The sequence below is a fragment of the Bos mutus genome, chromosome 3 (assembly GCF_027580195.1).
Source record: "Bos mutus isolate GX-2022 chromosome 3, NWIPB_WYAK_1.1, whole genome shotgun sequence".
In the NCBI taxonomy this organism is placed as follows: domain Eukaryota; kingdom Metazoa; phylum Chordata; class Mammalia; order Artiodactyla; family Bovidae; genus Bos; species Bos mutus.
In genome coordinates, this window is record NC_091619.1 from 11,490,584 (window position 1) to 11,517,018 (window position 26,435).

At 37.7% G+C, this 26,435-nt stretch overlaps 1 protein-coding gene and 1 pseudogene across 6 annotated transcripts in view; both read left to right on the forward strand.

Annotated features, from left to right (window-relative positions):
* POU2F1 (POU class 2 homeobox 1) overlaps positions 1 to 26,435 on the forward strand; it is a 214,757-nt gene that overhangs the window by 102,543 nt on the left and 85,779 nt on the right. For 2 of the 6 annotated variants that reach the window (XM_070366839.1, XM_070366812.1), the window contains exons 1-2: positions 12,334 to 12,417; positions 15,532 to 15,597. In XM_070366839.1, the coding sequence (XP_070222940.1) occupies positions 12,390 to 12,417; positions 15,532 to 15,597 (94 nt within the window). In that variant the 5' untranslated portion in view covers positions 12,334 to 12,389. Of the gene's footprint in view, positions 1 to 10,433; positions 10,496 to 12,333; positions 12,418 to 15,531; positions 15,598 to 26,435 lie in introns of those variants that run through there. The other 4 variants (XM_070366820.1, XM_070366832.1, XM_070366825.1 and 1 more) reach the window with 3 other exon arrangements.
* LOC102272912 (large ribosomal subunit protein uL11-like) lies at positions 23,204 to 23,808 on the forward strand (annotated as a pseudogene).

Sequence of the window (26,435 nt, forward strand, 5' to 3'; positions counted from 1 at the left end):
AAATTTTCACCCACTATATTTAGCATTGGTTGTTTCTTGACTGAATTTACTACTATTAGGTTGGTTGCAAAAGTAATTTTGGTGTTACATTGTTGAACTTTGCCATTTCATATTGGAATGCATTCTTAAGTAAATGAGATTATGTTATACATTATTTTAATGCACATTTCCTGCTTTGTTTTTTTACTCCTATAACTTATTACTTGCTGTTTATTTTATATTTATTTTAGACTATAGAAATGATGTTAGACAAAAGGCAAATTTGAGTGACTTTTTAATTTGAGTTCAAAATGGGTCATAAAGCAATAGAGACAACTCGCAACATCAACAATGCATTTGGCTCAAGAACTGCTAACAAACATACAGTGCAATGGTTCTTCAAGAAGTTTTGCAAAGGAGACAAGAGGCTTGAAGATAAGGAGCATAGTGGCCGGGCATCAAAAGTGGACAAAGGACAGCTGAGAGCAGTTGTCGAAGCTGATCCTCTTATGACTACAGAAACTGCTGAAGATTCCATGTCAACCATTTTACAGTCATTTGGTATTTCAAGCAAATTGGAAAGGTGAAAAAGTTTGATACGTGGATATCTCATGAGCTGACTGAAAATTTTTAAAAATTGTCATTTTGAAGTGTCTTCTCTTATTTTATGCAACAACAGCGAACCATTTCTCAATTGGATTGTGATGTGTGACGAAAAGTGGATCTTATACCAAATTGGTGACGACCAGCTCAGTGGTTGGGCCAAGAAAAGCTCCAAAGCACTTCCCCAAACCAAACTTGTGCCAAAAAAAGGTCACGGTCACTGTTTAGTGGTCTTTCGGCCAGTGTGATCTTTCTGAATCCTGGCGAAACCATTACATCTCAGAAGTAGGCTCAGCAAATTGGTGAGATGCACCAAAAACTGCAAGGCCTCCAGCCAGCATTGGTCAGCAGAATGGGCCCAGTTCTTCTCCATGACAGCATCCTACCACACATTGCACCAGCAACACTTCAAAAGTTGAACAAATTGGACTATGAAATTTTGCCCCACCTGCCCTCTCACCAACCAACCTCGGCTTCTTCAAGCATCTCGACAACTTTTTGCAGGCAGAACACTTCCACAACCAGTAGGAGACAGAAAATGCTTGCCAAGAGTTCATGAATTCTGAAGAAAGGGTTTTTATGCTACAGGAGTAAACAAACTTATTTCTCATTGGCAAAAATGTGTCGATTGAAATGGTTCCTATTTTGTTAATAAAGATGTGTTTGAGCCAAGTTTTAATGATTTAAAATTCACAGCCCTAAACCGCGACTGCTTTTGTATCAACCTAATATAATGGTTCCCAAATGTTGCTTTTCCTGACATTCTGCTGTAAGGAAGAACTTATTCTTCTCTCTCTTCATTTATTTTTATATAAGCATGGACTCATGACTTTCTGTGAGTAATGGTTATAATTCATCATTGTTTTTCACTTTGTCCAAATTGTCCAAAAGTTGATCAATGGGAGACATTTCAAGCTGGCTTCTATTTCTTTTTTTACATATTGCCATAATTTTTTAAAGCATTTCCACTAGTAATTTCTTCACCAAAACAGTAAAAGAAGTAAAAAATCAAGGCTCAGTGAAAAAACAGAAAACCTCAATAAAGAAATAGTGAATATAAAGAGCTAAATGGACATTTTAGCATTGAAACCCATAATAACTGAAAGAAAAAAAACTCACTGGGTAGGCTTATAGTAGAATGGAGGGGACAAAGGGATCCTGAAGATAAGACAGTAGACATTACTAGAACAAATAAATTAACAGAGCTTTAGGTACCTGTAGGATTGTGACCAAAAAAGACTCCAGCAAGAGAAGGAGAAGAGTGGAAAGAATGCAGGGTTGAGAAGTAATTAAAGAAATAATGGACACAAACTTGCCATACTTGGCAGAAGACATAAACCTGCACCTCCAAGAAACTGAGCAAATTCCAAACAAGATAGACCCAAAGAAATGTGCAAGACACATCATAATAAAACTTACGTAAAATTAAAGACAGGAAAAATCTTGAAAATACAAGGAGAGAAGTGGCAGCGTATGTATGGGGAGAAACAGTTCCAATAACAGTGGATTAATCATCGGAAACCATGGAGACTATGAGGCATTTGCAAAATATTTTTAAAGTACAGAAAGAGCTCAAAAATTCTATATTCAGGAAAAATATCCTTCAGGAATGAAGGAAGAAATCAAGATATTCTTAGATGGAGGAAAACAAATAGAATTTGTTTCTAGCAGCCCTATCCAAAAAGAATTTTTAATTTAAAATCCAGCAGGACATATTCAGGACTTCTTTGCTGAAAACTTAAAAATACTAATGGGAGAAGTTAAGGGAAATGGAGAGATGTGCTGTGTTCATGGATTAGAAGATTCAACATAGGAAAGATGAATTCTTCCCCAATTGATAAACAGGTTTAATGTAATTCCTATTAAAATTCCTTTAAGATTTTTTTTTGTTTTTGCTTTTTTGTTGAAGTATGGTTGATTTACAATGTTGTTAGCTTCTGATATACAGCAAAGTGATATATGAGATCAGATTCTTTTCCATTGCTGCTGTGCTACTCAGTCACTTTGTCGTGTCCAACTGTTTGCGACCTCTGCCCATGGGATTCTGCAGGCAAGAATAATGGAGTGGGTAGCCATTCCTTTATCCAGTGCATCTTCCTGACCCAGGGATCACACCCATGACTTCTGCTTGACAGAAGGGTTCTTTACCACAGAGCCACTTGGGAAGCCCTCTTTTCCTTTATAGTTCATTATAAAATAGTATAATTCCTTGTGCTACTTAGTAGGTCCTTGTACTTATCTATTTTACTTAGTAGTGTGTATCCATTAACTCTGTTAAGAATTTTAATAGGTATTGTTATCCTAAAATTAATACAGAAATGCAAAAGAATTAGAAAAGTTAATAAAATTTTGAAAAGAAGAAAATGTGAAGAATCCATCTTTAATTTCAAGAGTTTTTATAAGAATCAAGGCTCAGTATTAGGGACATTGACACATTGATTAGTGGAACAAAATAGAAAACTCAGAAATATCTATACAAGTACAGCCAATGAATTTGTGACTAAAGTACAAAAACAGTGAAGGAAGTGTCTTTTCAACAAATGAGGGGGAAAAAACTTTTACCCTAAACCTCACACTAGGATTAAAAACAAAATTTTTAAGACATAGACCTCAGTAAAAAATGCTTAATTATGACACCAAAACACAGTCCGTAAAAGAAAAAAATTGATAACCTGGACTTTATCAAAATTAAAAAGTTTTTCTGTGTGCAAAGCTCTGTTAAATGGATGGAAAGTCAGACTCCACAGTAAGGAAGAATAGTGGCAAAGCACATGCCTGATAAAGGATTGTTATCTACAATGTATAAAGAATTCTCAGAATTGAACCAGAGAAAAACAAATCCATTAGAAAAAAAGAGATTTGGAGGAAATTCCCTGGTCCATGGTTAGAACTCCATGCTTTCATTGCCAAGAGTCCCCGTTCAATCCCTGGTCGGGGAACTAAGATCCCACAAGTTGTGGGAAATGGCCAAAAGAAACAAAGCAACAGATTTTTGCATTTTTAGAAAAAATCTAGGAAAACAATGGACATGTCACTGAAGGTGATATGAAGGCAAATAAGCATATTCCCTTCAGATACGCCCTTCATGGGCTTCCCTTGTGGCTCAGACGGTAAAGCCTCTGCCTGCAATGTGGGAGACCCGGGTTTGATTGCTGGGTCGGGAAGATCCCCTGGAGAAGGAAATGGCAACCCACTCTAGTACTCTTGCCTGGAAAATCCCATGGACAGAGGAGCCTGGTAGGTTATGGTCCATGGGGTCGCAAAAAGTCGAACACGACTGAGCGACTTCACTTCCACTTTTTTCACTTCATAGATCACCCTTCACATTGTTGTGATGAAGGGGTTACATAACTCAGTGAAGCTCTGAGCCATGCTATGCAGAGCCACCCAAGACAGACGGGACTGGGGGTCACAATAAACTCTATGGATCACAACAAAAATTGCTCAGAGATGGGAATACCAGACCTCCTTACCTGTCTCCTGAGAAGCTTTTATGCAGGTAAAGAGGCAGCAGTCAGACCTGGACATGGAACGGACTGGTTAAAAATTTGGAAAGGAGCACAACAAGGCTGTATATTGTCATCCTGCTTATTTAACTTTCATATTTAACTTAGCCATAGTGGGTGGCAGCGGGCAAATTCTTTGTGACGAAATGGTCCTGTATTTTGATTGCAGTGGTGATTGCATGAGTCTACACATGTGACAGTAAAATTGGTATAGAGCAAAATAACAAAGAAGCACATCAAGGCTGTATATTGTCACCCTGCTTATTTAACTTGTATGCAAAATGCATGAGTGAGTCAGCTCTTCGCATCAGGTGGCCAAAGTATTGGAGCTTCAGCTTCTGTATCAGTCCTTCCAGTGAATACTCAGAGTTGATTTCCTTTAAGGATTGACTGGTTTAATCTCCTTGCTGTCCAAGGGACTTTCAAGAGTCTTCTCCAACACCACAGTTCGAAAACATCAATTCTTCAGCACTTAGCCTTCTTTATTATCCAACTCTCACATCCATACATGACCACTGGAAAAACCATAGCTTTGACTAGACAGACCTTTGTTGGCAAAGTGATGTCTCTGCTTTTTAATACTCTATCTAGGTCTGTCTTAGCTTTTCTTCTAAGAAACAAGCGTCTTTTAATTTCATGGCAGCAGTCACCATCTGCAGTGATTTTAGAGCCCGAAAATAAAGTCTCTCACTATTTCCATTGTTTCCTCATCTATTTGCCATGAAGTAATGAGACCAGATGCCATGATCTTTGTTTTTTGAATGTGGAATTTTAACCCAGCCTTTTCACTCTCCTCTTTCACCTTCATCAAGAGCCACCTGGGAAGCCTAGTTCAAAGGATGGATAGGAATAACCAAAGTAGCACGTGGTTTTAAACAAAGTCTGTTTTTCATGGATTTAAGAAATGTAATCAGAGAAAAAGTCACATTCCTATTCTTAAGGTTGGAGAACTCTAAGATTAGCCAAGGATGTCAAAATAAATTACAGATCTGTGTTGTCACCTGTTCTCCTCCTCCATGGGATTTTCACACTTATAGTTATGTATTTACTGCTGTTTCTGCTGTTCAATTGCTAAGCGCCTGACTAGGCAAGAATACTGGAGTGGGTTGCCATTTCTTTCTTCAGGGGATCTTCCTGGATCAGAGATTGGTAGGTAGATTCTTTACCACTGAGCCATATTCTGTATTTAGATGATTGTTTAATATTTTGTCTACTGTGGAATTGTAAGTATTCTGTGACTCAGCATTGTAGTCCCAATTCCTATTATAGTGTCTGACAGCACTTAGTAAATACTTACTGAACGTGTTTTTACATGAGATAAATGACTGCAAAACTGTTTAAAACAAAAGACAGTTATAGAAATAAAAACCAGGATGGTAAAATAGAAAAGTATAGTGTAATGGTAAAAGATTTAAGCTTTTATAGCTAAGCAGTTCAGGGTTGGGTTTTGTAATGATGCTGTGTTTACCAAAGAATGCCAGAGTTTTGGATTGAGCAGTGAATGAGCTGTGGCGTGGTTGTAGAAGGTAGCACAGGTTAAGGAAGAGACCAGAGCGTGAGCCTCTTAAATACTGGCTGCTTTCTGGTGTGGCAGCTTCTTAACAAACCACCACCTATGACAGATCTGTTTAACTGAGGCCCTCAGAATCCCTGCTTGAAGCATGCTGATGACGCCCTCAGCCTGCTGAGTGCTTGCTCCTTAGTGTGCCTGTGCATATCTGCTGCTGGTGTGGGAGGCGGTTGGGTATCGGGGTTCATGTACTGGTTTGTGCTGTCAGGCCTTTTCATACTGGTTTCATCTTCTTATTTAATTAGACAATTTAAATAATTATTAAATAAATCAAGGAAAAAGTTAGGTTTCTGGAAAAACTTAAGTTTCCTGTGAAAACCCAAGTTGAATGCTTTGTAAAGATTTGATAAAAGGTAATTACTAAAAATAAATACTCTTTGGTATTTGGTCATCTAAATTTTTAGTAAATGGTAGACATTCCATTTGGGGTTTGGGGGTTTATTGTATTTTTTTCTTTTTTGGTGTGTGTGTACTCAAATCCCTGTACTGCAACCTTAGGAGGCATCATTCACATATGCCAGTCAAAATGGCTACTGTTAATAATCCACAAATAATAAATGCTGGAGAGGATGGGGAGAAAAAGGAACCCTCCTACACTGTTGGTGGGAATGTAAATTGGTGCAGCCACTATGAAGAAAAGTAGGACGATTCCTTTGAAAACTAAAAATAGGGTTACCATATGATCCTGCAATCCCATTCCTGGGCATATATCTGAAAACTTTAACTCAAAAAGATACATGCACCTCAGTATTCGTATCAGCACTGTTTACAGTAGCCAGGACATGGAAGCAACCTAAGAAGCCAAGACAGATGAATAGATAAGATGTGACATATACACACACACACACACACACACACACACACACAATGGAATATTACTCAGCCATAGAAGAGTGAAATAACGCCATTTGTAGCAGCATGGATGGGCCTAGATATTATCATATTTAAGTAAAATACGTCAGAGAAAGACAAATATGATATCACGTATATGTGGAAACTGAAATTCTATAGATGAACTTATTTACAAAACAGAAATAGATTCACAGACATAGAAAACAAACATATGGTTACTAAGGGAGATGGTAAGGAAGAGATAAATTGGAAATTTGGGGTTAACATATACACACTACTACTATATAAAGCAGATTATAACAGGGACCTACTATATAATACAGGGAACTATATTCAATATCTTTTAATAGCCTTTAATGGAAAAGACTTCATGTTCATGATCTGAGCCACAGTCCGCTCCCAGTCTTGTTTTTGATGACTGTATAGAGCTTCTCCATCTTTGAGCTGTTTCAAACCCTAAAAGATGATGCTATGAAAGTGCTGCACTCAATACGTCAGCAAATTTGGAAAACTCAGAAGTGGCCACAGGACTGGAAAAGGTCAGTTTTCATTCTAATCCCTAGGAAAGGTAATGCCAAAGAATGCTCAAACTATCACACAATTGCACTCATCTCACACGCTAGTAAAGTAATGCTTAAAATTCTCCAAGTCAGGCTTCAGCAGTACGTGAACCGTGAACTTCCAGATGTTCAAGCTGGTCTTTGAAAAGGCAGAGGAACCAGAGATCACATTGCCAACATCCACTGGATCCTTGAAAAAGCAAGAGAGTTCCAGAAAAACATCTATTTCTGCTTTATTGACTATGCCAAAGCCTTTGACTGTGTGGATCACAATAAACTGTGGACAATTCTGAAAGAGATGGGAATACCAGACCACCTGACCAGCCTCTTGAGAAACCTGTATGCAGGTCAGGAAGCAACAGTTAAAACTGGACATGGAACAACAGCCTGGTTGCAAATAGGAAAAGAAGTACGTCAAGGCTGTATATTGTCACCCTACTTATTTAACTTCTATGCAGAGTACACCATGAGAAATGCTGGGCTGGAGGAAGCACAAGCTGGAATCAAGATTGCTGGGAGAAATATCAGTAACCTCAGATATGCAGATGACACCACCCTTATGGCAGAAAGTGAAGAACTAAAGAGGCTCTTGATGAAAGTGAAAGAGGAGAGTGAAAAAGTCATCTTAAAGCTCAACATTCAGAAAACTAAGATCATGGCATCTGGTCCCCTCACTTCATGGCAAATAGATGGGGAAACAGTGGAAACTGCCTGACTTTATTTTGGGGAGCTCCAAAATCACTGCAGATGGTGACCACAACCATGAAATTAAAAGACACTTGCTCCTTGGAAGAAAAGTTATGACCAGCCTAGACAGCATATTCAAAAGCAGAGACATTACTTTGCCAACAAAGGTCCATCTAGTCAAGGCTAGGGTTTTTCCAGTAGTCATGTATGGATGTGAGAGTTGGACTGTGAAGAAAGCTGAGCACCGAAGAATTGCTGCTTTTGAACTGTGGTGTTGGAGAAGACTCTTGAAAGTCCCTTGGACTGCAAGGAGATCCATCCAGTCCATCCTAAAGAAGATCAGTCTTGGGTGTTCATTGGAGGGACTGATGTTGAAGCTGAAACTCCAATACTTTGGCCACCTGATGTGGAGAGCTGACTCATTTGAAAGACCCTGATGCTGGGAAAGATTGAGGGCAGGAGAAGGGGATGACAGAGGATAGGATGGTTGGATGGCATCACTGACACAATGGACATGGGTTTGGATGGACTCCGGGAGTTGTTGATGGACAGGGAGGCCTGGTGTGCTGTGGTTCATGGGGTCACAAAGAGTCAGACACAACTGAGAGACTGAACTGAACTGAACTCAATGGAAAAGAATCTGAAAATATGTCTCTGAATCACTTTTCTGTACATCTGAATCACTATAAATCAACTATACTTAATAAAAGTATTTATTTTAAAAAAGAGTATTTATTGACCTCTTCCAGTGGAAACAATTGTTACCTTACTAATCAACTCCTAAACTATGTCTTGGTGGTGGTTTGATCAAGAAGTTGTATCCGACTCTTTGGGATACCATGAACTGCAGCCTGCCAGGCTCCTTTGTCCATGGGATTTCCCAGGCATGAATACTGGAGTGGGTTGCCATTTCCTTCTCCAGGGGAATCTTCTCAACTCAAGAATCAAACCAGGTCTCCTTCATTGCAGGCAGATTCTTTACTGACTGAGCCACCAGGGAAGCCAAACTAGGTCTTAAAAAGAAAGCAATTTATAATTGATTTAATTCATGCTGAAGTGTGAATAGCAATCCCACAAACCTCCCAGAAATGGTTCTTCTTTTTAAAAAGGATATTCTTTTTAGGTTAAGCTTTAATGTGCTATTTCAGACAGAGGACCAAGTGAACATTTGAAGTGGAAGTAGCTCAGTCATGTCCGACTCTTTGTGACCCCATGGACTATACAGTCCATGGAATTCTCCAGGCCAGAATAGTGGAGTGGGTAGCCTTTCCGTTCTCCAGGGGATCTTCCCAACCTAGGGATCGAACCTAGGTCTCCCGCATTGCAGACGGATTCTTTACCAGCTGAGCCACCAGGAACATTTGAGACTTTGTGGAAAAAGCTCTCTGTCTGTTCCCCTCTTTCATATCTAAGTATTCCATGGATAGGGGACTCTAATGGAGAAATGGTGGCCATCCCTCCCCCGATCCATCTATGAAAGGCCTGAACAACCTTCCAATATTTAAGCCTTCCGTCTAGAATGCACAAAGTACCTAGATCAAGAGTGACAGAGAGAGAGTTTTCTTCACCCTTACCACTGTGACAGAGTCAGTAGCCTGGGTAAGGTGAGGCTTCATGTCATCCTGGATAGTTGCGTCTCATGCTGCCTCTCTCTCCCTCATCCTGGGGTGAAGATGGTGAGTTGTGGAGTAAGGGGAAGGAGGTCTCACATTTCATAGTAGCCTATGTGAGTTGGAGGCTTCCCTGGTGGCTCAGAGGGTAAAGCATCTGTCTGCAATGTGGGAGACCTGGCTTCGATCCCTGGGTCAAGAAGATCCCCTGGAGAAGGAAATGGCAACCCACTCCAGTATTCTTGCCTGGAGAATCCCGTGGACAGAGGAGCCTGGTGCAGGTTACAGGCCATGGGGTCACAAAGAGTCGGACACGACTGAGCGACTTCACTTATATGAGTTGGTGAGGTATAGGCCTGCTGTGCAGAAAGACCCTGTGGAACTCTCTTGACCTGAGGGAGAGGAGGGTTGTTATACTGCCCTGCAGGTACCTTCTGGTAAACACTCCGTAGTTGCCCGTGATTGTCTCTCTGTAGCTATAAGTCATCCTTGGCTGATGGATGAAAGACCTAGTTGGCATCAGAAATATAGTTGAGTGGTATTTACCGCATACAGTAGAAAAAGGTAGATTGTGAGGTTCAGAGAGGTTCTGTGATAAATGCAGGCAGTAAATGTCAAATTTTATGAAGGCAGAAGAAGGAAAAAAACATTTATTGACTGACATCCACCAAATTCCAATCACATTCATCGCTACTTCTCATATTTTCCTGCCAAGTAGAAGCTGTATAGTCCAATACATTCTACCTTAAAAATTCATTTGTTTCATTTTCTGTTCCATAATATATTCTTGATTGTTTTAATACAAAGTATTATGAATTATTATTGAATAGAATCGATGATCTTAGAAGATACACCATGTTTGTCCCATGTCTTCATGTCTTCTCTGGCACAACCACCTCCTGCTCCAGTGCAGGGTCTAGTCTGAGAAGCACAGGGACATTTATCCTCACAGCAGCCTCGTGAAAAAGATAGTATTTTACAGATGAGGAAAGGAAGGTTCAAAGAGGGAAAGTCTCACAGGTACTACATGCCAGTGTTAAATTTCTCCCCCAAACTCCCTCTCTTACAGATTTTGTGGTTCTATAAAACAGAAAAACTAGCAATATAAATAGAGTGCTGATCTAAAAGGTAAGAGAGCTTTTTGGTTCTGTTCCTAACAAAGTTGTTGACTTGCAGGGAAATCTTTTGAATATCCCTTAGAGAAATCTTATATTTCATTTCCTCATATGCATATTGTTTCATTTCACCCTTAATGTTAGGGAAAGGTATATACATACTTTTAAGAATCAGACACTTGGCATGCTTGAAGATGAGTTGTGAATAAAAGCAATTATTAATGAAATAATACCGTTAAGAACTCTCAAACCTAGTGCACTCTTCTGTGTGCCCACACACACTTGACTTTTAAACACAAAGTCATTGTCACCAATTATTGGTTTCCTTACTATGCTGAAAATAAACTGTTTTAGTCTGCTGCTTGATTCAGGCCCTCTGTGTCTACCAGTTCCCTAAATGTATAATTTGTACCTAGGTATTATAGTGGCCAGGTGCTCAAGTTTTAATGTCAGCAAAATCTGGTTTTAAATCCTGACTCCAAATTATTCGTGTAACATTAGGTAAAATACTTCAGCTCTAAAGCTGTCCCTCAGTTTCCTTATTTTTAAAAAGGAATAGTAATGCCTATCTCATGGGTTTTTAGAAATCTCTCAAACTGTCTAATGATTACATTAAAATGTTGTCATAAGGTAATGCCTAAAAAATTTGGGATTGATGTTTTACCTTGTAAATTCATTTTAAATTGAATAAATATATTTTTTGTAAGTATTTTAAGTTTATAGATGCATATCCATTAAGTGAAATTTACTGGAAAACACTAAGTAATTCCACAATTTAATGACACATTTTTTGATGATAGATATTGTAAATAACAAATTGTCATACACTTTAGATTGATTTTGATGGAGGAAGGATATTTTGTGATAGGTGACATTCATTAATCTATTTGATTAATTTGATAGTATAAAAGAAATTGTAGCTAATGAGTTTTCATACTCATGAAGATAATTTTATAGATGCTGCATTGCTTCCATATATTTGTTGGTTCCTTGTTTTAAAGTAGGACTTTCCCCTGACAGTGTATGTTAATATTTGGAAAATTCTCTATCAGCAGGCTAGCACCATCTTGACAGCCCTGTGTTCTGCTTCTACCTTGCTAATTGTTTCCTTGGGATTATTTGGATTGTGTCGAAAGCTTTTTGCAAATCCTCTTATTACTGAAGTCATTGTTGCCAGCAGGAATAAGATTAAAGGTGCTTAAGTCTGTAGAGTTGTTTCTAATTTGTACGTGTCATTTCAGTGGCATTTTAACAGAACACTGTCTCCTGTCCCTCCCCTCTCCCTCAGTACTATCTTAAGTTAGGTCCAAGAAGCCAGACCATTGGAAGAAATCTCATTTTATCCTCCTAATTATTATGCTGGCACTCAGGAGATAATTTTTCCCTTCATGCACTGCCAATTAATATGCAAATAGACTGATAAATATTTATGCAATGATTTAAATTATGCAGGGGGTGCTTTCAGTGTATTCTGTAAATGAATTGTTCGTGGACTTCAAAGTGCTGGCTGCTGTGCTAACGAGGAGAGATTTGCATAAGGCCCTAATCACGCGCATACTGATTAAGCTTCATTATGGAAACTGCCAGCTGCAATCTTTGTTTCTATTTTATTACAAAAAGGGGAACTTTTCATGCTTCAGTTGCCTTGACAATGTCAGTCCTAGCTGGTAAGAGAGACTAAAACTACTCTGAGCAACTGAAGTTTCCTTATTCAGTTGAAGATTGCTATGGTGTAACTGAAGTTGTATTTTGCTTCTCCCCCTAATCCACTTTCCACCTCCCACCCTTGTTCTCTAAAGAATATAGTGTAGATTTAGAAATAGTAGTACCTTCTTTCTCCCACACCAAACCGCTACCTGTTTCTTCCTTGCTTTGGACTGTCTGAACTTCTAGAAGATTTCACAGCAATGCTGGACTGCAGTGACTATGTCCTAGGTGGGTACCAGCACAGTTCTTTCTTATAAGCTTTAATATGGAAATAGTGTGTGTAGGGTTGACTATGCATCAATACTTAATCGCATATGCAACCAACTTGTGGGAGGGGGGAGAAGTGGACTGAGCTGGGAAGGAGGAGAGCATTTGCAAAGCATAAGCCTGCTTGAATTTACAGTAAGTTCCTCCCTACCACTAGCTCTTCTGGTTCAGAGGAGATTTTCAGTAAATAGTGTGGATTTAGAGTTCTACTTGAATGGAGGACATTTTTGCTTTTTGGAAATTTCTGTTGAGAGCATTTCATATTGTTCTAAAACAACAGTCTAAATCTGAAACAAGATATAAAGTGTACCTCCATAATATGTACATATTAGTAAAAATGTTTTGCATACTGAATATGAATATTTTATCTAAAAACCAAAACCGCCTGGTGAAAAATAAGATGGAGCCGTAGTACATAGTTGTTCCCATAAATCCTAATGCAGAAGGTAGTGGGAATGGTTAACTGCAGTAGGACTGCTGATCAATTTCCAGATTTTAGAAACTGTTAACTGTTTTCAAATTTTGATTAATACTAGCCTTTTTTATTTTTAAAAATCAACTCTGTTCTTCAGGAAACAATTTTTAAGTGCTGGAAAGTGTGTTTGTAGTTTTTTCCTAAAGAACAATAAGATTTGGGGAGAGAAATGTGTGGCTTGAATATATAAACTGTCTTTGATTAAGGTTTAAAATAGACTGAAGCACTTTGGTTTTTAGATGTACTGTGACTATAGTGACCGTATTTTTGGGCTGAGTTTTTTCTGTTTATATGAAGAACTGTTGAAACCTCTTTGGGTTACTCTGGTCACATCTCCAAGTGATGTTATGAACCCTGGATTATTTTTTTTTCCTGTATGTAATTTTTCCCACTTGAAAAATGGAGGCTGTCCCTAACACCTTTGCAGTTGCTCTTAATAAAATAAGAGATCTGAAGATGTTTGAATTTTTAGGCAGAAGGCATGGTCTAAACCCAAGATAGTAGTAATACTTACACAGCATTGATAGAACCACTATGAAAAAGGGTGAATGACTAAAATAACAAACTGATGTCAAGAACTGAGTCCAAGAGCAACCAGTAGATTGTGTTTTGGACTCACAGAGTCAGTTTAGTGTGCCTAGAGAGAAAAAAAAGCTTCAAACATAAATCAGACTTACTTGTATTTACTCTTTTACGTCTACTAAGTTGGGAACTCAAGAAAGGACAGTGCCTTTTTGAATATTTTTGGCATTATATTTTAGAATTAGAAATTCTGTTATTTTCAGTTCACAGTTAATATCATTTAAACATTTTTCCACTTCATTCCAGTGTACAACATTCATAGTTGTATAGTTAGTCAGAATTTGGTTTTATTTATTTTTGTGTACGTGTATTAAACTCTTGAGAGTTTAATAGAAAATGCATAGAAGATTCACATAGAATATCTGTGAGATAATTTTTAATTTATACATGTGGAAACCAAGATATGAATTATACAAGACCATGACTTGTTAAGAACTGTGCCTACAGCTTTGTTTTTATGGTTTGTGGGAAAAAATTGTTACCCTTCTGATGAATGTAAGCTAGTTCATTTTTTCCCATTTTGTTTTAAAATATATTATAAAGGAAGCATTGAGCAGCATGTATGCTTTATTAGTATATTCTATTAGATTTATTGTGACTTTTGTTGACGTTCATAAGATTTTGGTTAAGTCATTCAGAAAGCTGATATTTACTAAGTTGTACACCTGTTGCTTTCAAAACTTGGTATGCTTTCAGATGATATTTACATTTTTCTGGATGGGTCTGGGAAGGAAGTTATAGAACTGCCTTCATTTATGACTGCAGACTTAACAAATTTGAACTCTGAACATGTGAAGAACAAAACAAAGATATGTTAGAACTGCTTAAGCCCTAAGGCAAGCATTGGTTTCAAAAACTGTTTTAGAAAAGCCATTGCACAGCTTCCAGATTGGAAATGAAATTTATGGGAGGATTCTTGATTCTTACCAGTTATGCCTGTGGATAAAATAACTAAGGGCAACGTGATTGGGACTACTAACGATTATTTTGATTTTCTAGTTAAACATTTAAACAGATGACAAAATGGGCTCTTGAGTCAAAGATCTAAATAAATACAGTTTAAGTATTATTCTCTACTAGTGATGATAGTTAAATGGTTCTTAACCTGATGGGCAGAAAAGTTAGAACTTGCTTGATAGTAAACTTATTTGATTATAAATATGCTAAGTTTCAGCTCACAAGAGAAATAGAATAAGATATATAAAAGTATAATTTAGAGGTAGGAATAAAGTGCACTTGTTCTTGTTTTCCCTCTTGCATATCTTCTAAGATAATTAATATTGCTTGATGAAAACTTATTACTGTGAAAGTGTCCATTTAGGATATCAAAGCAGTATCATTTTTAAGTGAGTATGACTGTGACTTAATTTTGTAATTAGCTGTAGCTGTTATGCCTTGTAGTCCGCTTCTTGTATAATTGTGTGAATTTGGTATATTTTCACTTTGATGCATGTTTAGTTTGTTTTGGGGGGCATGGAGAGTAAATATGGAGTTATTTTTCTTAGACATGTTTTCTTTTTATTCTGTTGAGTTATTGTCCAGTCTGTTATCAAGATTACCAGTAGCTTATTTAGGTTATAATTAATGAATATCTTTACTTATGAAAAAAGAAACTATTTGGGAATAACATATTTTACTTTGTGAGGTATACTTCTCCCCCTCCCACCCCAATTTTGTTTCTGTAATATACTTTATGCTTCATATTATAAATCATTTTCCTCTTTTTCATATTATACTCTCATAATTTTTCAGGTTAGATTTCTGTTATCTCTGTTGGAAGAATCTTATATTTCTTTAAAAGATGATTTATTTGTGGATCATTTCAGAGTTAAGGAAATCTTAAATTTCTTTCAGATGAAATTTTATTACAGTTTGCAATGTTTTAGTTTTGACACCATCTCTCCTTGAACTTTATGGCTGTAACGTTAGTCAGTATTCTTAACCTTTTCGTTTGCCACAATTTTTGCCTATCTAACCACATCCCCAAGTTTTAAAAAATCTCCTCTAATTTATTTCAGACTCAAGAATGAACAATCCATCAGAAACCGGTAAACCATCTATGGAGAGTGGAGATAGCAACACAGGTAAGAGATGGTTCTCAGATCCAGCCTTTTACTTAAATGTAATAGGGCTAAAAGCGGTGAATAAAAACCAATGTGAGTATTGAGTTGTCAAATATAAGTTAGTATTTGCAGGAACTGGGACTGTATTTACTTAAGATTATGTAACTTCTGCAGATTGTTTAATCTTTTTCAGAGAAACTGTAGAGTAGTTGAGAGAATAATCCTGTGGGTCAGTTAGTTCTGAGTATGAATTATTAGTAGCTTACTAGCTTTGTGACTTTAGGCAGTTTCCCAATCTTTTTGAGACTTAATTTGTTCACCTATAAAATGGGGATAATAAATTTCACAGGTCATTGTGAGTACTACAGGAAATGTATTAAACATTTTGGCAGCTATACAGTAACCTTTCAGTAAAAAGTTGTTCCTGTCATGGGTATTAATCAAGATAGGAAATCTTATCCACATTTAGTATAAATTGTATTGAAATAATATTAATATAAGTAGATAAAAACATATCTGTTCTTAATATATCCTTTTAATTGATATTTTTTAGAAAAAAATTTATACTTGATTAAACCCTTTATCCGGAGATAATTAATATCATAAAAATGAGGAAACTGAGACCCCCCCCCTTGGGAGGAGGTGAGACTGTAAAGGATAGATTGTCTCCACAGCCCATACTCTTGACTCCTGATATCTGACTGTGTATCTTTATCTGCCAGAGATGGTACAGGGACTTCCCCAGTTTCTAGTAAAGGCATAAATTATAAATATACAACCATTTAAGAAGGGATACCCAGAAAGTAATAGTTTCACTAGGTTTTTTACTTGCACAGAGGGTTGCCTCTTTGACTTGTCATTTTTAAAATGCCTATTTTTTTAAAAAAGCCTAACTATGGGAGATAGTAGGACTTCCCAGTTGGCATTAGTGGTTAAGAAGTGACGTGAAGTCACTCAGTCACATCCAACTCTTTACAACCCCATGGACTGTAGCCTGCCAGGCTTCTTCATCCATTGGATTTTCCAGGCAAGAGTACTGGAGTGGGTTGCCATTTCCTTCTCCAGGGGATCTTCCTGACCCAGGGATTGAACTGGGGCTCCCGCATTGCAGGCAGACTCCTTAATGTCTGAGCCACCAGGGAAGCCCACTGCCTGCCAGTGTAGGAGACTCAGGTTCAATTCCTGGATCAGGAAGATCCCCCGGAGGAGGGCATGACAACCCACTCCAGCATTTTGCCCTGGAGAATCCCGTGGACAGAGAAGCCTGGTGGGCTATGGTCCAGAGGCTCACAGAGTCAGACACGACTGAAGCAACTTAGCACACACCCACACATAGGACACAGTAAAAATGAGAGTCCCTCTTGGAAACTGTCTTTGTTTTCCACCCCTCCTAGCTACAGCACCTTTTAATTTGAAGTAGATGAGTTGAACCAGTATAGGAGCTTCCTGCCTATATTTCTTTCATTTAAAATTTTTCTATACCAGGAGATACTTGTTAATCTTTTAATCTTTAAAACATACCTGCTTCTTTATATGAAACTGAGCAGTGAAGTAGATGAGTTGAACCAGTATAGGAGCTTCCTGCCTATATTTCTTTCATTTAAAATTTTTCTGTACCTGGAGATACTTGTTAATCTTTTAATCTTTAAAACATACCTGCTTCTTTATATGAAACTGAGCAGTGAGGTTTCCTGTTGTATTTAACATGTTTCTCAAGTTACCCTGAGGCTAACCAGATAGACTGTGGTAAATACATCCCGAGAAGGGAAGGGCAGCATTCTGCTCTGTCTGAAGTGTCAACCAGTTTCCTTTGTATCTCCTGTTTGGGTTCCATCTTGCTTTTTTTTTTTTTTTGTAGCTGCAGTCCCTCTGCCAGTATTTGGCCACCTCACTTAGGTGTGGGACTTGTTTGCAGAGAGAAATAAGGCAGTTGATACCATTAAGATGCTAGAAGAGAATGAGCAGGACACCTATGCTGAAAGAACAGATTCAAAGATGAGTCTGCATTTCTTAAAGAAGGGAAACAGACCCAGAATGATTGGATAACACTGCGAATGTTCACTGTATGGGATTCCTTGGGAATCCATCACTGTAATAGAAGTTTCAGTAGCTACCATTTATTGAGTACCACATTTAATAAAACGCTGATGACATGTTTTTAGAAATCTTAAGCACTATATGCATTACCCGGTTTAACTTGAGTTCTTATGAGAGCCCTGCAAGTTAGGTATTATTTCAAGGGGTAGGAAATTGAGGCATAAAGCCAGCCAGGAAATAAAGGCAGGGTCAGGGTTTATACCAGACATATGTTTCATGCCCTGCATATGGTTCCTCCTGTGATTGTAGTAAAATAAAACTGAAAATTTAAGCAACACTTTGTGTATATATTTCAGGTCTAAAACCATTTATAGAGGTATGTAAGATAAATTCTAGCTGAAACATTTCCTGAAACAGTCTCATGAATTTCTTGCCCTGTTTTAAGATGGATGGAGTGCTTGGTAGACTCATTCCTACCATAGAGCTGAGCAGTATGAATTTAGATATTTTACTTTTTAATGACTCTAAAACTGATTTTGTGGGTGGTGCTTTCTTAGACTTTTTTTTATTTCCATCACCAGCAGTAATGGTTGATTTTACAAAATAGGGGAAATTTGTATTCTTTTTTCTCAAGAATTAGTGCTAATGCAATAATAATAGAAGCTGGATCAAACATGAGATGATCTTAACTCTGAAGCTTGATGACTCACACTTTCTGTATGTTGACTGAAGCATATATATTCACTTGAGGATAACCTTGAAAGTCTGTTTTTTCAATGGTGAATGTCTGTCACTGTGTTGTTAGCGTCACCCACTGATGTCAGGTAGTTAGCTCAGGAACATAAAAATACATTTGAGTTCCAGTTTGCGTAGTAAATTACCATGTCTGATACATTGAGTTTAAAATTACAGTTTATTGGTACTTCACTGGTGTCCAGTGGTTAAGACTGCATACTTCCACTGTAGGGGGTGTGGGTTCAGTCCCTGGTTGCAGAACTAAGATCCTACATGCTGTGTGGCACAGCCAAAAAACAAAAAATAATAAAATAAAATTATAGTTTATTCCAATAATTACATGCTTATAAATTGATTTTTGTTTAAAAATATAACAATCAAGCCTGGAGATTAATTGTAAAGAATACATGGATTCTTGGATTTTGTTAGTTTGTGAATAACAAGTAAAATTTTCAGTGGAAAAGAACTCAGCATTATAATAAAACTGAAGTTTCACATTTTCTGGATTCAGAATACTTTTGTATAGATTACTACAATTTTAAACATGTCAGGAAAAAATAGTTTTTGATTTGTGACATTTTAAAAGAATGTATTATAAGAGTATTTAAGATTATGTTGAGACGGTACTTCTTTGCCTTTCTCCAGCCAGAGTGATGTATTTAGGTTGAGCAGCTAAGTCTGACAATGTACTTTTGTCAAATAGCCCTTACATGTTCACAGAAAATCTGTTGTTTAGGTTTATTAATTTATTATTAAGTATGTGCCTATCCTGTATGTATAATAATAATATTATACTTGGTGTTATTAAAAGATGTTAGTACAAATAAATGAGACCGCTTCAGTCTTTGAAGAGTTAGCAATCCATTAGAGATGAGACAGATGTGCAGGTGACAGATTCAGGGTAGATTATGGTAATTCAAGAGGAGGTATAGAAAAGTGCCATGGTGATATTTCATAGGCCAGGTGGAATGAGCCACCAGAGAGAAAGAAGTTAAAGAAAAACAACTGAGAGAACTGAGGTAGGAGAAGGAGGTAGGATCAGAAGTACAGAATAGCGGGTTAACTTTGAAAATAGAAAAAGATACACCCTTTTAATATTGAGGAGAAGAAGGTCAAATCAGACAGTGACGGAATATTGAGGTGGAAGGGAGATGGAAAATGAGGAATAATTTACATTAGATTTCTCCATTTTTCTCATTTTTCATCTGAGAGGATGAAAAAATTTCATTTTCATCTGAGAGGAAGACAGGGATAAGAGTAATAATAATGGCAGCATTTACCGTTGGTTGAATTCTTAGTATATGTACATGGCTAGCTGCTTTATTGTATATACTTTATATAATAATTAATAAAAGTAAGTAGTGTTATGCCTATTTTACAGATAAGGGAAATACATTCAGAACTATTTAGTAATTTTTGATTGCAAAGATCTTGAGCCTTTTATTATCTCATACTGCCTCAAAGATTTTGAATGAGATAGATTTGAGGGCACCCCGCTCCAGTACTCTTGCCTGGAAAATCCCATGGATGGAGGAGCCTGGTGGGCTGCAGTCCATGGGGTCGCTAAGAGTCGGACACAACTGAGCGACTTCCCTTTCACTTTTCACTTTCATGCTTTGGAGAAGGAAATGGCAACCCACTCCAGTGTTCTTGCCTGGAGAATCCCAGGGACGGGGGAGCCTGGTGTGCTGCAGTCTATGGGGTCGCACAGAGTCGGACACGACTGAAGCAACTTAGCAGCAGCAGCAGTGAATTTTGACATAGTTACCTTTAAGGGATTGATTAAAAAAATATTAATAAGCTTCTTGAGGTCAAATTAAAGAGAGTAGATGTATGGCTTAATCTAGCCAACAGGAGTATATGACCTTCCATAGCCTAGCTCAAGAAGTCCAAGATCAGAAGTGAAGAAAATGTAAGATTGTATTTTTCCAAATAATATCATTTCAATAAAGTACCCATCTGGATAAGAGGGAGTAGTAATGATATTTCCTATAACACAGCCTTCTGTACCAGGATGCTGGAAAGGATGCTTCCCCTAGGGGAAACAGTAACTACTTCTTTCTCCAAGCCTTTGGTAACCTCCAATCTGTTTTCTGTCTCTGAATTTGCCTATTCTAGATACTTTACTTAAGTGGAATTATGCAATATGTTCTTTTGTGTCTGATTTATTTCACTTAGTATATTTTCAAGTTCCTCTGTGTTGTACAGTATATAGTTGTATGTTTACATCACATTTTGTTTACCCATTCATCTGTTTATGGATGCTTGGGTTGTTTCCATTGTGAATTGTGCACCAGTGTACGTAGTTCTTTGGAATATATAACTAATTGTGAAATTGCTGGGTAAAGCAGCATGATTTTATTATGGCTTTGGAGGTCAGAAGTCCTAAGCTGCATTCCTTCCAGAAGCTCCAAGGAGAGAATTTATTTCCTTCTCTCTTCTAATAGCTTCTATAGGCTACCTGTGTTCCTTGGTTTATGACCTCTTCCTCCATCTTCAGAGCCAGAAGTAAAGTGTCTTTAGGTCCATCTGCCTGTCTTCCTCTCTCTCTCACTGCTGCTCCTCTTAACCACATTTTCTCTGACTCTCCTGCCTTCCTCTGTCTCTTACAAAGACCATTTTGTGGTTACACTGGGTCCACCCAGATAATTAAGCATAACACCCCCATCTAAAGACCCTTGACCTGATCCAGTCTGCAAAATCTTTTTTACCATGTAAGGTAACTATTCACAGCTTCTGGGATTAAAATGTGCCTGCCAGAGTACTTTATCCTAAATTAAATCTGATTAACTATATTTTAGATGACAGTTGGAGACCAGAAGTTGTATAACGTTTTATAAACTTCAGTAAGAAAAACCAAGGCATTTTCTTTAATGTAAAAATTATTAGACAAATGTTAAGCCTTGCTCACTTTTTAATCAGAGAGCAGATTTCTTTCATCAGTATTTCTGGCAAATGTTCATCTACCCTGAGCTTGGACTCATCCTTTGACAGGGAACAGTTTTTAATGCATCCTGTTCTGCTGTTTTATAACTGTGTTGTCTATACTCTTGAATTCTGCCCTTAGCAATAACACAGATTAAAATGATTTTTCTCATTTTTTAAAAATGAAAGCTTTCCTAGAAGTCATTGCCCTAGTCTAAGTTTTCATCGTTTGACATTTATTATAAAGTGATTTATTATAAAGGACTTCCCTCATAGCTCAGTTGGTAAAGAATCTGCCTGCAATGCAGGAGACCCCACTTGGATTCCTGGGTTGGGAAGATCCACTAGAGAAAGGATAGGCTACCCACTCCAGTATTCTGGCCTGGAGAATTCCAGGACTGTATAGTTTTTTTTTTTTTTAATTGATCTATTATAAAGTATTTATTAGTACATATATTATAAAGTATATAGATTTATTATAAAGTATTATAAATATGATAATTTATTATAAAGTAATATAACAGTGGCTGTCATTCTTAAGTATTACTAGTAATGTAATAATGATTGTCATTCATTAAGTATCACGTTCATTAAGTATGTTAAACACTTGTGTAGATTACCTCATTTAATCCTTATAACCACCATATGAGGCATTATTTTTTCTTTCTGTAGATCAGGGACTGAGGCTTAGATGTTTAGTTCCTTGACAAGAAGAGTCACGCATATCAGTAGACAAATATCTGTGAAGTGACAGAGACATCCTCCTGTCTTCTGTACCATGTTCCTTTTGTTTTCTCTCCTGTGTGTAAGACTCTATACTGTACTCAGTAGAATCACTAAAATTGAATAAGATATTAACTTGTTCTCAAGAAATTTCTCTTATAGAGAACATATTTGAAAATGTAATAGAATAATCATAAGTATTACAAGAGTCCATAGAAATTCAGTGTAGGGAGATATCATTTCTAGCTGGGAAGATCAGGGAAGGCTTTGAAGAAAGTGGAACTTCAACTGGACCTGGAAGCTGGGTGGGATCTAAATGTGATGGTAATGGGCAGTGTATGTTCAGTATGGAGAAAGAAAGAAAGCTAAGATGGGAGGAAGAAGTCTGCACTGAAGGTTTCTAATTTCTCTAGCGTTTCCCCATCACATCACGTGCTTTCTAAATCCCTTATCGTTTAGTCTTCCTCGGAATTAGCGTTAGAGTTCTGCAGACTTTAGTGCAGCCACTTCCATTAACATTGGCTTATTTTTATTATTTTTGAAAATTTATTGTTGCCTTTTTGTAACTTTTATAATTAATAAAGAAAAATGACATCAGATTAAATTTTTAAAATATAAGATATTATTTTTCTAATAATATTTAACTGTTTTGAAAGATTAAAAGTTGTTCTATTTTAAAGCAACCAACTCATCTTTTAACCAGACAAAAACTCAGTTTTAGGAGGATTCGGTTTTAACCTGTTGACTGATTGAGTTTGTGGTCGGTTTAACTATCTTCTTTTTACCTGAATTATGTTCACTTGATTTTTTCATTCAGATGATTTTCTCCAGGATAATATCAAGATCTTTTTGGCAACTGAAAAAGCCAAATAAATTTATTAATTCAAAATTTATTAATCAATACAGTTATGAAATGACATTCCAAAAATACTATCAGAAATTCTTAGCAACAAATGTTTATCTGTTCTGTGGGACTTATTAGTGCCATGGTTGATATTAGAAAGTTATATTCTTAAGAGGTCATGATCAGGCATCATTTTCTTTGAAATGAGGACAAAAGATGTTGAAAGACCAGGGCACCAGTGAATATATCTGCTATTTTTGTAATAATTGAAGAATCTTGATGTCTTGAAACAGTGCTAGTTTGGGAAAACATTTCCAGATGAACTACCAGTAGTTTTAGGAGAAGCCTCAGAAATTCACTGAGGGACAGGCCTCACGTAAAGTTCTCATCAGAACGTAGTGGAGCTCTCGGCTTGCAGGAGGCAAAGACGCACCTTTCTTCAGTCGTCCCCAATGCAGGTTCATCTGACGCCAGCTGACCCCACCATGCCACCTAACTTAGACCCCAGCGAAATCAGAGTTGTGTATCTGAGGTGCACCAGTGGGGAAGTAGGCGCAGCGTATGCCCTGGCTCCCAAGATCGGTCCTCTGGCTCTGTCTCCAAAAAGGATTGGTGGTGACATCACCAAGGCAACCACTGATAGGAAGGGCCTGAGGATTACAGAGAAACCGACCATTCAGAACAGACAGCCCCAGATTGAGGTGATACCTTCTGCTTCTGCCCTGATCATCAAAGCCCTCAAGTACAAAGACAGAAGCAGAAAAACATTAAGCACAGTGGAAATAACACTTTTGATGAGCTTGTCAACATTGCCTGACAGATGTGGCATCAGTCTTTAACAGCTAGAGTATTCTCTGGAACCATTAAGGAAATCCTGGAGACCGCCCAGTCTGTGGGCTGCAGCGTTGATTGACGCGACTTTCATGACATCAACCAACAGTCGTGCGGTGAAGTGCCCAGCTAGGTAAGAACTGCAGAGAAAAAAGAAAAAGAAAAGATTATTTGTCAACAAAAAAAATGAAAAAATAGTGGAACAATTACACATTTCAGACTCCGCAGGGCCATTTTCCTTTTGAACTTATGTTTATCGTAGGATTATTACTAGTATTCTTATTGCTATTATTATTGTTGTTTTAAATTTATTACGTATTTTACTGTGTGGACTGCATTATGCACTGGCCAAAGTTCTTTTATAAGCGTCAGAGTGGAAATACCAACACTGGTACTGATTTTTCTCGGTCTTCCTTCATAGGATGTTTTAAATAGTCCTACAGGTCATTGAACTGCCTGGAGCACTTCTAGAGCCTCATGAGCATGGTAGAGGATATATTACTCTGTTCTTGGTGGTCCAGAAGCAAAAAGTCAAACGCTTAATAGGAAAGATGGCTTTCCTCTATCTCGTGTTTGGTTTGACAGATGTCAAAATACATGGCTTCTAAGAGATTCTGATTATTGCATACTGAGAAACTTTCCCTGGCCCTGCCCTTTGGTGCCTGTGGGGAGTTTTTGCTGTCGTTTTGGTATATGGAGCAGAGAACCATGCATGATTAGTGAGCCTATGAGGATACTAAGTGATATTTGAATTAAAATTTCACTTTTGTTAAAAGAGTGAATGAGCAATTGATCTTTTCACCAAGTGTAACCCAGTAACAAAAATTAAGATTTTTAAAGGCAGTATCCACTTTATTTTTATTCATTACAAATAGAATTTAGAATATTAATATATTGTGTTTGTTTCTAAAAGGCTGCTTTAAACACAGATTATGAGATTGTAATTTTCTCCCTTCTTCCTTACAAGGCAGGTTAGTTTCCTATCATGTCACTTTTTTGTGTTCTTTTTTTCTAACAAATATAAAAGATTTCCCAGTTATCTTATATTTTACATCTTGCTTGAAGCAAAACACTAGACTCCATTGCTCTTTCAATTAGATCCACTATATAGCATTTTTGGCTTAGAGCAGTGGCAGTAGAAGCCAGGGGTCAGATTTAATGAGCACTCGTGAGAGGTGGAGAGGAGATTGAGAAGGTGATTTTTTAGAAAAAAGGGAGGAAGGAAAGCGAGTAATCTAAAATAAATGCCTGTGTTTGTCTCGGGACCACGATAGCCGTAGCACCGTTACCTGAGTAGGGGCGGCCTGCGCTGGGAGCAGACTGCCTGAAGCGATACGTTCGGTTTTGCAGATGTTGCATTTGGGTGCCTTACAGTACTTGCAGGTGAAAAAGTGAGTAATTGAAGATAGAGATATGTTGAGGGGGAAAAAAATTGGCTGCTTATATAGGTGTGGAAGCACTTAGCAGGGAGATACTAATGGGAAGAGAATGGATAAGCTGAGAAGAGGACCACAGGCAAAGCTCTATAACATGAAAAGGGTGGACAGAGAAAGAAGCCCTGCCCTGTAGTAGGGTGGCCACAGGGTGCACATCGCTGTTTAAATTAAATTAAATTTAAAATTCAGTCATGTTAGCTGCCCTTCTTGTGCTCAGTAGCCATATGTCATTAGCGACTACTATCCACTATGGTAGTGAAACATTTCCATCATCACAGAAATTTCCTTTCAGTTCCAGTTCCAGTTCAGTCGCTCAGTTGTGTCCGATTCTTTGTGACCCCATGAATCACAGCACTCCAGGCCTCCCTGTCCATCACCAACTCCCGGAGTTCACTCAGACTCACGTCCATCGAGTCAGTGATGCCATCCAGCCATCTCATCCTCTGTCGTCCCTCTTCTCCTCCTGACCCCGATCCCTCCCAGCACCAGAGTCTTTTCCAATGAGTCAACTCTTCGCATGAGGTGGCCAAAGTACTGGAGTCTCAGCTTCAACATCAGTGCTTCCAATGAACACCCAGGGCTGATCTCCTTCAGAATGGACTGGTTGGATCTCCTTGCAGTCCAAGGGACTCTCAAGAGTCTTCTCCAACACCACAGTTCAAAAGCATCAATTCTTCGGCGCTCAGCTTTCTTCACAGTCCAACTCTCACATCCATACATGACCACTGGAAAAACCATAGCCTTGACTAGACGGACCTTTGTTGGCAAAGTAATGTCTCTGCTTTTGAATATGCTATCTAGGTTGGTCATAACTTTCCTTCCAAGGAGTAAGCGTCTTTTAATTTCATGGCTGCAGTCACCATCTGCAGTGATTTTGGAGCCCAGAAAAATAAAGTCTGACACTGTTTCCACTGTTTCCCCATCTGTTTCCCATGAAGTGATGGGACCGGATGCCATGATCTTCGTTTTCTGAATGTTGACCTTTAAGCCAACTTTTTCACTCTGCTCTCACTTTGGACAGTGCTTTAAGTAGACTAAGAAAGAGCAACTGCAGCGATCAGAAGTGAACTGGACAGCAGACTTCATGGAGTTCGTATTCACCGTAATGAAGTCTTGCAAAGAGGTGGAGACATATAGGAATCTTAAAATGTGATCTTTGGATTTGACAGTAGTTACTAGGGACTTTTTAAGAAATGTATCTTATTAAAGTATAGTTGATTTACAATGTTGTGTTAATTTCTGCTATACAACAAAGTAATTTAGTTATATGTATATATATTTTTTTCATTATGATTTATTACAAGATATTGAATATAGTTCCCTGTGCT